The 12,631-nt window shown below is 50.0% G+C and overlaps 1 protein-coding gene across 1 annotated transcript; it reads right to left on the bottom strand.

Annotated features, from left to right (window-relative positions):
• Window positions 1–9,535: 9,535 nt before the first annotated feature.
• Window positions 9,536–10,389, bottom strand: LOC122322128 (golgin subfamily A member 6-like protein 2). Its single transcript, XM_043213569.1, has 2 exons — window positions 10,383–10,389; window positions 9,536–10,203 (listed from the first exon to the last, which is right to left on the bottom strand). The coding sequence occupies exons 1-2, from the start codon at window positions 10,387–10,389 to the stop codon at window positions 9,536–9,538; spliced, it is 675 nt and encodes a 224-aa protein (XP_043069504.1).
• Between the last annotated feature and the right edge of the window lie 2,242 nt (window positions 10,390–12,631).

The raw sequence follows: 12,631 nt of genomic DNA, 5'->3' as shown, positions 1-12,631 counted from the left end.
TTTTCGCTTAAGCAGCCCATCTCAGAGACGAAGTGTCTGCGCTGAGTGACGGAAACTAGAAGACGTTCAGCCGACGTTATCTCATTAGCGGTCAGGTGCTCTTCAAACGAAAGTCGAATCTTCCGCGCGCGCTGGATGAAGCGATTAACATAGGAAAGGACTCGTAATGCCTTGTCGAGTGTGGAAAAACGCTCAAGGAGATCTTCGGGGGGTACTTTCGCGACATGGACCTTGACTGCTCGCTTCTCGAGTTCAGTCACGGGGGTATCATAGCCTTGAGTGGGCCAGTCGCTGCGAGGCCTCTGCAGCCAGTCAGGACCGTGCCACCACAACTGGTTATCTGCAAGATCTTGGAGAGCTACGCCCCGGCTAGCGAGATCCGCAGGGTTATGCTCGGAGCGGACATGTGCCCATTTCTGCACGTCGGTGAACTGGGTAATCTTGGTCACCCGGTTGGCCACGAACGTTGTCCACTGGCACGCTGGCTTATGCAGCCACGCGAGGACAATAGTCGAGTCGGTCCAACAGTATAGGGCAGACGCGGCCCCTGGCATTTGTGGCAGAAGGGCGGTGGCCATCTCGGACAACAACAAGGCACCGCACAGTTCTAGTCGAGGGAGCAAAACCGTCTTAACTGGGGCCACTCGAGTCTTTGCAGTCAGCAGGGTCACTATTACCGTGGACCCGATTTCGACACGAACGTAAATTGCTGCGCCGTACGCCTTCTGTGAAGCGTCGCAGAACCCGTGGTGTTCGACCTTTAGGTGTGGTCGGAACGCGACCCATCGAGGAACACGAATCTGATCGAGCACCGAGTAATTCTTTAGGAAGTCAACCCATCGCTGACAGAAATCTTGAGGGAGGGCGTCATCCCACCCTAGATCCAGAAGCCAAATGTCTTGCATGAACATTTTTGCCCGAACAATGAAAGGAGCGAGCCAACCTGCTGGATCGAACAATTTGGCAATTTGGGAGAGGACTTGGCGCTTTGTGAAAACTGAGCCGGAAGTCAATTCTGGCGGGACAAAAAAGAATTCATCAGTCGTCGCTTTCCACCGCACGCCGAGTGTCTTGGCCGTGCTCTCTGCATCGATGTCGAGAAAGTCAGCTCGGAGACGGTGATCGATCGGAATGTCGGCCAGGATTGCCTTGTTATTCGACGTCCATTTCCTAAGTGGGAACCCTGCTGACTCTAGGGCCCCTTTCAGCTCCCGAATCGAAGCTTGGGCTTCAGTTTTGGAGTCTGCCCCCGCGAGAACGTCATCAACGTACATAAACTGCCGGATAATTTGACTTGCCCGCGGATACTTCGACTCTTCGTCGTCAGCGAGCTGTCGCAGCACACGGATCGCCAGGAACGGGGCACAATTGACACCGAAGGTGACCGTTTTCAACTCGTAGTCGCGGATATCCCCATCGGGATTGCGAAACAAAATACGTTGGAGCGGAGTATGCTTGGGGTCTACCCAAATTTGCCGATACATCTTCTCGATGTCGGCGTTGAAGACAAACTTAAAGTACCGCCACTTTAGGATTTGAATCGTCAGGTCGGATTGTAAGACCGGGCCCGCGTAAAGAATGTCGTTCAGACTGGTCCCGTTTGCGGACGGGCTCGAAGCATTGAAGACCACTCGCACCTTGGTGGTCGTGCTTTCGGGCTTGAAGACTGCATGATGTGGTAGATAGTAGGTAGCGGAATTGCTCGCGGGAGAGACCTCGGTCATGTGGCCTAAGTCGATGTACTCCTGAATTACCGAGTCATAGCGGGCCTTAAGGGACGGGTCCCTCTTCAGGCGCTGCTCGTTACGCAGAAACTGAGCAAGGGCAAAGGAGCGTGAAGCCGCTAGCTCGGAACCCTTCTGCCCGGGGTCGCGTAAGGGGAGCGTCACAACGTACTTGCCACACTCGTCTCTTTTCGTCGTCTGGACAAAATTGTGCTCGCAAACGGAATCCGGTTCCGAACTTATCGGTGTGGGCACATCTTCCACCTCCCAGAATTTGGTGAGGAGCTGATCCAGTGAGTCACCGAGGCTGGGGGCCACTCGTGTGGAAAAAACGGACACGCTGCGGGGATTGGCTGGAGATAATGGGCCTGTCAGCACCCATCCAAAAATGGTCTCCTGACCGAGAAGCGACCCTATGTTAGCCTTGGCATTACCGAGGAGAATGGACGGAAGAATGTCAGCTCCTATTAGTACATCGACTTGCGAGCTCTCAAAGAAGTTGGGGTCCGCCAGGGGAATGTCGGGCAGCCCCTTGAGACGATCTCGCGGAATCGGGTATGATGGCAGATTTCCTGCCAACTGCGGCAGAACGTAGGCCGCAGTCTCTAATTGTAGCCCGGGTCTAGACGGCGACCGAATGGAGAAATGGCACAATTTTGTAGACTGCGCGGAAATGGTCTGATTAAGGCCGGAAACTTGGGCTTGAATCGTCTTGAAGGGTGGTTTGACGAGGTTGAACAGTCGTTCCGTTATGAAGGTCGCTTCGGACCCTGAGTCTATCAGAGCTCGTGCCTGGAAGCTGCACCCCAAATGGAACACGTTGATAAGGGCCGTGCCTAGTAGGACGGCTCCTGACCCGGAAGCGAAACACACCTGAACATCCGACTGATCCTCTGAGCCGTTTGTGCTTCTGGCAGTCTGTGCGGGTCGAGCCCTTGCTGTCGTAGGCGGACTTGGAGCGGTGGCGAACGGATTGCCGTGGTGCAAAAGGGTGTGGTGTCGGCTGTGACATGTGAAGCAGGTATGGGCGCTCGTGCAATCTCGTTGCTGGTGCCCTCGGGCAAAACAGTTCAAACATAGCTGCTTCCTTTTAATGTAGTCCGAGCGCCCATTTACGTCCATTTCCAAGAACCGCGGACATAAACGAATGGGGTGGTTCTCCCTCGAACAGAGATCGCAACCCTTGGGGCCCGGAACCACTCGAGTCTCGTATGAGTGGAGCCTTCGAGCAGGGGCAGTAGGAGTTCCCGACCTTGGCGGAAGTTGCCCGGAGCCACTAGGTCTGACGTCGTCGATCGCTTCCAGAGTGCGATGGCGCTCTGTCAGGAAGTTGTCTAATTCCTTCCATGTTGGAATTTCGGCCTTGTTATGAACGGATTGCTCCCACATGGAAAGTGTGACTTTGGGGAGCTTTGACGAAATCATAAACACCAGGAGGCAGTCCCAAGCCTCAACATTGATGGCGGACATTGCTAGGGCTGTCAGACAACTCTGAATGGTGGCTTGGAGCTCCTTCAGCGCGACCCTGGACTCTTGAGAAATAGCCTGGAGGTTGAAAAGGATTTTCAACTGGCTATTGACCAGTAGCCGCCGGTTCTCAAAGCGGTCTGTGAGGCTTTGCCATGCGGCGACAAACCCCTCATGGGTAAGCGGAGCCTTAGAAACAATGGTGTGGGCGTCACCACTTGTCTTGGAGAATAAGTGGAACAACTTCTCTACCGGGGTGAGCCGCGAGTTTTGGATGTAAATGGCCGTAAACAAGTCTCTGAAGGTGGGCCACCGAAGATAATCACCCGCGAAGACCTCGGTATCCACCGGAGGTAACCGGCAGCCTGTAGGCGCGGGCGTGTGGACATTGACGGAAGCCTGAGTGGATTGGGAAGCAATTTTCTCCCGAAGCTGGGCAATACATCTCGAATAGACGGAGTAGCAGTAGTTGTACTTCGATTCCAGCACGGTCGAGGTGGCCACATTGTCATCTGACACGGCTAGTAAATCGGAGCAGCTCTCATAGCTTTTCTCCACCTTCTCCCACATTGCCCAAATTTGGTCCCGATGGACTTCGCACATGTATTAAGAGCCTACTTCCGTTTCTCTGGCGCCCGGAATATTTATGTTAGCCTCAAATTGGCTAATTCGATCTGTTGTGGCGATGAACTTTTTCAGCGCCACGTCGACCGCACTTTGAGCCATTTTTGCAACGGAACGAGTCTGCCTCTGTGAAGGACCGGGGATTGTATTGACGGATTCGTCACTCTTTGCCCTTGGAATGGCACTGTACGCCTTAGGCTTTAAAAGAGGCGTCCGCGGAGAAGCGGATTGAGATCTGTCCAGACGGATGGTTGGGATCGGACGTGGCTTTTGGTCGTCTCCCGTGGGCATTCTCAGACACCAATTCGCTGGTCAGAAATTGATATTTTTTTTTTTTTAATTTGTTTGGTTATATATTTCCTGAAATTGGAGGCAGAAAATATTGAGAAATATATGGGCGTACATGCAAGTAGGGCAAGGGCATGTGGGACATATGATAGAACAGTGGAACGTCGATAAGTGGACTGTATGGTTAAATTTTATCGGTTATATATTTCCTGAAATCGGAGGCAGAAAATATTTGGAGATGTGTGGATATGCATGCAGGTACGGATATATGTATGTAAGGGCATGTGGGCATATGTATGTTGGCACAGTGGAGCGTCGATAATGTGTAACGGCGGAAACGGAAAAGTTATGTGGTGTAAAAAATTGGGGATGAAAAACCAATATTACGACAGCGGCGGACTGTTCGGTGAACTTGGAGATTCCCGGAACCACTTCACACCGGCTGGCCAATATTAATTATGCCCTTTTATTTTTATATTTTTTTTTTCTTCACCACACACTTTCACTGTTCCCTTGCCGATTTTTTTTTTTTGCGGATTAATTGCACGAAACACAATGTATGTGTGTATGCATGTACATATGCCTCGACCGTTGGCGAGCGAACGGATAACGGAAAAGCCAAAAACGGCGAGGAATATGGCGAGGCACACATAACGGAGATGGATGGAAAATTTGGGAATTTTTTTGTCTTAGAAAAGTCTCAAGCTGCCGTGGTGTCGGAAAACTCGGACTTGGAGTTGACACGGAGGGAAAAACAATCTTGCAGCAGTGTGAAAGAAATTTTATGTTCGGACCACTGCTGAAGACCGGCAGAGAGACGGATACGGAAAAAATTTCGTACTTATCTTTTGGGCGGAACAATGTCTGAACTGCTGGTGGATCCAAAATATCCTGAATATCCTGGTATCCGGCTCGAAGGACCAAAATGTGTAGGGGGGCGTGGTTCCGCAAAAAGATCCCAGAAAAATTAGAATGTTGAAATAAGAAGTCGGGGGCGTCTTTCGGATGGTATAACGCGGTCAGCTTTATTCGGCTGCTTACATGAGATTGATCTTAAAAACTAGTGAAAAAAAAGAGACCGCCGACAGCCAACGAGCGAGAAGAGAGGGCACAGAGGGGCGAGTGTGGACGCGCTCTTCAGCGCGGGTGCGCTCTTTAGCGTGGGTGCGCTCTTTCGCGCGGGTGCGCTCTTCAGCGCGGATGCGCTCTTCAGGTGAGTGGCACCACGGGCCCTCACCTAAACACTACTAAAACATAATTTTTAATCCTGAGAAAGTATTGACCGATGAAGCTGTAGCTCTTCTTATAGATGAGAGCTTAACAAAAAAAAAAAACAGTGTTTTTCAATAAGGGAGCTAGCTAAGCATAATATTTTTCCCTAGTAAAACAAGGTGGATAAAAAAAAAATTAATGCCATCCCTTTGAAATGGTGTAGTTAAGTTCTACTTCGGATACACATTTGGAGGTCATTTCAGATTATCAAGTTAAATTTTCCTTTGATATGGAACTACAAACCAAAGAACAAATACAATGACAATAGAAATGAGTTATGTTAGGTTGAGGCGGCGATGCGGGGCCAGTCACTGACACCCCCATCCACTTGAGCCGCCGGGGCTACATATGATACCGCATAGGCAAGAGGTCTTACAAGGGGACCTCCCCCTCCTATCTACTAATGTGCCCAAGAGTGAGCTTTTTTTCCTGCGGCGGCTCGCGGTCCCATCAAGCTTCCCGGATGAAGATAACAAGTCTGCGTGGAGCGAGGTGTGTTAGGTCCGTGAGTGCAATGACACAGGAGGTGTGCGGCTGTCTCTTCCTCTTCTACATCCCCACAGCTGCTGCAGTAATCATAGTGTGGCACCGCTCCTATTCACTAATGTCCGGTAATGGCCTTGGCTGCAAGACTGCAGTCCTGCCTAATGAGAGTGATAAGCATCATTGATCTTTTCCTAGAGCGGATAGACCATATCATGCGTCAGTTCCTGCAGTTTTGGAGATTTCTCTATTTCCTCAGTGCAACGCGGTCAAAGTGATCTCTGCATCTAAGCCTACACGTAGCTAAGGGAATGCTTACAAGTTCCTTCTCTGGGAGGAGAGGATTGGTAGTACCTGCCCTTGCTAGTTCATCAGCGGCGCAATTTCCCTCGTGGTCCCTATGTCCGGGCAACCATATGAGGTGGATGTCATGCTGTTCTGCCATCTCGTTAAAAGATCTGCGACAGTCATTCACTGTCCTGGAGTTGGATGAAAAATCGCCAAGGGCTTTGAGTTCCGCTTGACTGTCTGAAAAGATACAGATTGTGTCTTGATTGCCAGTAAGTGCTAGAGATCATAGTGCTTCTCCGATAGCTATTACTTCTGCTTGGAACACTTACTTCTGCATTGATTATCGAGCATGGCAGGATGTTGTTGAACGCACCTTCTATGTCTAGAAAAGCAATGTGTGCGTATTCCTTGTCACTAAGTGTCTTTTCGACGAACGTAGTGATCTCGTGGAGTGCCGTCTCCGTGGATCGGTCCTTCCTATACGCATGCTGTGATCTCGAGATATCATCTGGGTTGATGGAAAGATTAATGTGGAGGCTCTCTCCATTGTCTTGAGGAGGAAGGGCGACAGGCTTATAGGTCTAAAGTCCTTAGGGGTGCAGTGTGATGGTATTCCCGCTTTGGGTAAAATTGAGTCGATTGTATTTCGATCCGAGTCCCGATTGAGTTGAGATTGTAATTGCAAAATCAAGATCTGGGAGAGGCCATGAAATTGGCTGATGATGCTTTGAACGACGCCAAGTAAAAGCGTGAAAACGAGGACTTATGCTTCCAAATTGTTTATCAAAAAGTTTCTGAAATTTGTTCGGAATACGAGATTGAAATGAAAATGACTCGTCGATGCAGTCGACAAAAAAAATCGTTGCAACGTTGAAGCAAAAACAGTTGAAGAGTATTACAAAATCGCATTTTACATACCTTTTCTCGACACCTACATTTCTCATCTTTAGAGTCGATTCGAAAAACACAAAACAGTTTTTCAAAGTTTTGGACAGCTATTCCTCAAACAAGGATTCGACGAGAAGAAATGTGCAAGCCTCTATCAATTTAACGAAGTAATACTGGATTGTTTCGAGAGTAATTTCATTTCATAAGTTAAAATGTGGAGACAACGGATCTGCAATCAAAACATCGAAAATGCACTTGATGCATTAGCAGTGAGTATCTCCCAAATTCCCAGATAATATTTGGCTAAAAAATAATGCCAGTTTTCTCAAAAAAATCTGATTGATTATAATACTAATAGATTATCATTTATTTTCTATTTAATTTAAAAACCAAAATTTTTTAATTTAAAAGAATCAGAGAAAAATTACTAATTACTAAATCACGACTTATTGACAATTAATTGAGTAAGAGATTTTTTGGTGCAATTTGAAACAAAGTAAAGTAAACAATATCCATTGAAAATCTAAATAGAAGGAATTTTTGCAGATCATAAATGGCAGAACTTTCAAAAACCTCAACAAAATCCTACGAGTTTTGGCGGTGATACCCGTGACCACAGCAACTTCAGAACGATCATTTTCTACTTTGAGGAGAATGATTATCTGAGAAACACGATGGGTCAAGAGCGTCTCAATGGTCTTGCATCTTTAAACATTCATCATCGCATAACTTTGACTGAAGACGAAATTCTTAGAAAGTTTTTTAAAAAACATAAGAAAATTTAAGAGCGACTAGAATCGTTTGTGCATCATATATATTTTTTCTTGATCAGTCATATTGATTAAATTCGTAATTATCTTCTTTGTTATTATCTTCTATTGCATTAACTTTTCGAAAATAAATTAAAATTTGTGTAAAAAATTCAATAAATTACGAAATTCTATTAATATTTTTGTGTTTCAAACTTCACCAAAATGCCCAATAAAAGCATAAAATTTGAAAGTATATGATACCACTGGGGGGTTCGAACCCGAAAACCCGCCCTCCCTGAAAAGGAAAATGTTAAAATAATGTATAATTTTCAAATGGAGTAACAAAAATAGTTTCAATAAATTTTGACTGTGTTTCGTTCTCTTTTAAATGAACGCACACCTTTTTGGACTTTTTTTTATATTTGGATTGAGGTCAGATCCTTTAATTTAGAAAATTAGAAGAAGTTATTAGTTAACTTATCCGAAAGGTATCCTGAGAAGGTATTGACCGATGAAGCTGTAGTTTGTAACGAACTGTCTTTTCTGCTTCCGCTCGCCACAATTTGCCGCGGCTAGCTCACAGAGTTTCGCGGATCCGTTCCACCGAATTTATAGATTCGACGTGATTGCCCAAGCCCAGAAAGTAATACAAATAGCTTGAAGTTTCCACACTCTTTATTTTGAGACCTCTTTACACTACAAAAGGCTTTCTTTCTCTTTTACTCGTTGCTCCTTCCGTTCCTGTTGGCTCCGTCGTCGGCGTCCTATGCGGGTTGTCTGGGATACGCCGCCGCTACTCCGCCGCCGCCGCTACTCCGTCGCCGCCGTTACTCCGTCGCCGATGGTACTCCTGTCGCCGCGCTGCCAGCGATTCCGCTACCCTCTGCCCTTTGGCCTTGAGAAAACACCCCCTTGGGTCGACTACGACTGATCTGACGGTTGGCTGCGGTCGGTCGCCTCCGCTACACCGGGACACCGTGCATACGCTCCGGTGCCAGGTTTGGGAGTTTGTTTGCTGACTGCCGCCTTCGCTACACCGGGACACCGTGCATACGCTCCGGCGCCAGGTTTGGAAGTTGCCGTGTGACGTCTCCGCTACACCGGGACACCGTGCATACGCTCCGGTGCCAGGTTTGGAAGCCGCCGTGTGCCTGATCGTATTGTCGCGCTCCCGCTACACCGGGACACCGTGCATACGCGCCGGCGGACCCGAGTTCGTAGTGGCGGGGCTGGTGACCAGGGTGTTCTCACTTGGTCTGTGACTTGGACGCGAGTTCTTGAGTCGGCCGATCCGTGTTTCGCAGGACCACGCCTATTGGTTGCGATTCCAGGAGTCGGTAAGGCGTACGCCAGACTTATCCTTTCTTCACTTCCTTGCAAGGCTAACTGCCGTGTTCGGGAATGGCTCAACTCGACTCTGTCGCCTCGGGCTTGTAGAGGAAACCGTCCAGTAACGGATCCTTGTCTCCCTTGTTCTGTACGTCTCGTGGTTATCGGGCGTGTGATCCCAAGTAGGCCTCCTTGTTTCGCAGGACCACGCCTGTTGGTTATGATTTCAGGAGTCGGTAAGGCATACGCCAGACTTATCCTTTCCTCACTTCCTTGCAAGGCTACCTGCCGTGTTCGGGAGTGGCTCAACTCGGTCTCCCCACCCTGGTTCGGTCTTGTGTCCCGTCCTTTACGTCTCGTGTACACCGGGCGTGCGATCTCGAGTCGGTCTATCCTTGTCTCGCAGGACCACGCAGTTCACCGGCCATCATCAGCACCGGCCTCGTTGGCCGCTCCTCCGGGCACGAGTACTGCCCGCCCAGCGCCGGCTTCCTCGGTGTTAGCCACACCCTCGGCCCCTTCGTCCACGGCTCCTCCTCCTTCTCCTCCTTTCTTGGGCGTGGCGTAGGTGGTGCCGCAGGCCACGTTGACTCCTGCTGCCTCTTTCTGGCGGCCGTTGCCACCTCCCTTTCCTCCGGTCGTTCTGATTGAGGGCGTGGTGTTGGTGGCACTGCGGGCCACCGCGTTGCTGGCCGGGTCCTCTTCGTGGCTTCCCTCCTTTTCGCGACCTCCACCAGCCGCCTTGCCCGTCGCAGCCGCATCCTCCTTGACATCGCCCTCCTCATGGCTCTCTCCTGTCCATCTCTCCTGATGTCTCTCCACTCCCTGTCGATCTCCTCGCACATCTCCTGTGCTCTTTGGGCCCTCTTCCTTGCCATCTCCGAGATGGTGATCATCGCCTCCTTTCGCTGGCGGCACCTCTCGGATCTCCTTCTGTGCTCCAGCACCTCGCTCCGGCGCCGCTCCTCCACAGTGGCGCGACCGACCGGTATGTGCCTCCGTCCTCCTGCTGCCCGTTGTATCGCCCACTCCGTCCTCATCCTTCTTCCGTTCCAGGTGGGATCGCCGACGATTTCCAGATCGCTCTCGTCAGACGAGACGATCATTGTTGCTTCGGACTTGTTGGACATGTTGCTCCGTTGATTAGAATTTTTTGAATAGACCGTGCTCCTCCCAGCCGCCGCCTTTTATAGCACATCCAACTCCCGCTACTGGATATGCCCCGTTACTGTTCCGTGACTGGACCTGTTAAGGCTCCCGTTACTGGACATGTCCCGTTTTCCACTGTGCAGTCCTCTTGTGCACTTGTGCAGGTTTAGTGTTGCCGTTCTATTCCTCCTTCGCCGGTGATCCCATTTCTCGGCACTTCAGCTCCCTCACGTGTGCCCTCTTCTCTTTGTTGGTTCTTCCGTGCCGTATGATGACAATTACCGGCGAAACGAAATTGACGACCGTGTAGGGCCCATCGTACCGCGGCGCTAGTTTTGCAGCGAATCCCTCTGCCGCCTTCGACAAATGGTGCTCTTTTGCCCACACTGTTTCGCCAACCTTTGGGCTCCACTTCCGTCTCCGTAAATTGTAATGCCTCGCCTGGTCCTGGGCCACCCGCTCCATGTTCCTCCGCACTATTTTGAAGACTTCCTTCAACTTCGTCGGGTTCTGCCTAAAGTGTTTTCGTCGAACAACGCTCTTGGCATCCTTGGCTCCCTGCCCTGCGTTACAAAGCAAGGCCAATATCCTGTCGACTCTGACACTCCGAGTTCACTGCCAGCATGAGCTCTGGCCAGTGCTCGTCCCAAGTCCTCTGGTCCTCCCCAGCGAACTGGGCGATCATCGTTTTGATCGTTCTATTCGCCCTTTCTGTTGGATTTTCTTGGGGCGTATATGGTGCGGTGAACAGGTGGCGCACGCCAAGCTCCCCGAGGAACTTCTTAAAGCTGTGGCTGGTGAATTGTACGCCGTTATCCGTTACCATCACCTTCGGAACTCCATACCGAGCGACAGTCCTTTCTCTGATTGCCTTTTGCAGTGCCTCGGTAGTTTCTTTCCGCAATGGCACTATCTCCGTCCACTTCGAAAACCGGTCCATCATTACCAAAACCACTGTATTCCCGTGTTTAGATCTTGGCAATGGACCCACGAAGTCCGCACACACCGTTGCCCATGGCTCTTCCGGAACCTGTGTCAGCATTTGTCCTGCTGCTTGCATCTGGCATGGTTTGTATTTTAGGCAAGTTTCCCATCTTCTGACATATTTCCGGATGTCTCTTTGCATCCCTGGCCAGAAGTACATGGCGGCCACTCTGGCTATCGTCTTCCTCACGCCTAGGTGTCCTGCCGCCGGTGCGTCATGGTTCTCATTGAGGACCTGCTGCCTCGACTCCGTGGGCACGCACAACTTCCATGACGCCACTTCCTCGCTTCCTGCTCTATGCGGAACGTGGCGGTACATCAAGCCGCCCTCTTCGACGTAGTCCGGGAATTTTTGCGGGCTTGCCTTTATTTTCTCCTTTAACGCGTTTATCCACACGCACTCTTGGACTTCCAGATCCACGGTTCTTCTTAACTGCTCCAACACCGGCTGGCGAGATAGCGCGTCGGCGACCACGTTCAGCTTACAATTCCTGTAGCTGGTGACGTAGTCATATTGCTGCAACTCGAACACCCACCTCGCTATTCTTCCAAGCGGGCTCTCGAGGTTGTTGAGCCACTTCAGTGCCATATGGTCCGTGACTACGTCGAACTGATATCCTTGAACTGTCGTACTCCCTTGACGTTTGTCGGGGGTTGCAGCTCTGTAATGGCAGCGACCTTCCCCGGATCCATGCCGATCCCTTGGCTCGTTATTCTATGTCCCAAGTATAGCAGTTCCTGCCTGAAAAAATGACATTTTTCCGTGTTTATCCGCAGGTTTGCTGCTTTCAACCTTCTGAACACTTCTCTTAGGTTCGCCATGTGTTCTTCCTTGGTGTGTCCGATCACGATGATTTCGTCCTGATACGCAAAGGCATGTGGAGCCATGTCCGGCCCTATGACCTGGTCAAGGGCCCTTTGAAATGTTGCCGAGGCTGAGTGCATCGAACGGCATCACCTTCCATTGGTACAGACCCTTCCCTGGAACGGTGAAGGCGATGTACTTTCTGCTTCCTTCCTCCAGAGGGATCTGCCAATACTCGTCCTTCAAGTCGAGGCTGCTGAAGAATCTGGCCTCCCTTAGTTGCTCCAATATGAAATTTATTCGTGGCATTGGGTACGCATCTTTTACTGATTTTTCGTTAATTTGCCGGAAGTCCACGCATATTCTCCACTGACCCGTCTTTTTCTTCACCATTACAATGGGTGAGCTGTATGCGCTATTCGAGGGCTCAATGCATCCCTTTTCCAACAGCTCCTCCACTTTTGCGTTTATTTCCCCCTGTATTTTCGGGTTTTTGGGGTAATATCGCTGTTTGATGGGAATGTCGTCCTTCATGGTGATCCTGTGCTGAGTTATGTTCGAGCATCCTCTTTGGC

Source organism: Drosophila bipectinata, chromosome 4 (assembly GCF_030179905.1).
Source record: "Drosophila bipectinata strain 14024-0381.07 chromosome 4, DbipHiC1v2, whole genome shotgun sequence".
Taxonomy (NCBI): domain Eukaryota; kingdom Metazoa; phylum Arthropoda; class Insecta; order Diptera; family Drosophilidae; genus Drosophila; species Drosophila bipectinata.
The sequence above is the reverse complement of the archived record's forward strand: the minus strand, read 5'-3'. Positions and strand labels throughout refer to the sequence as shown.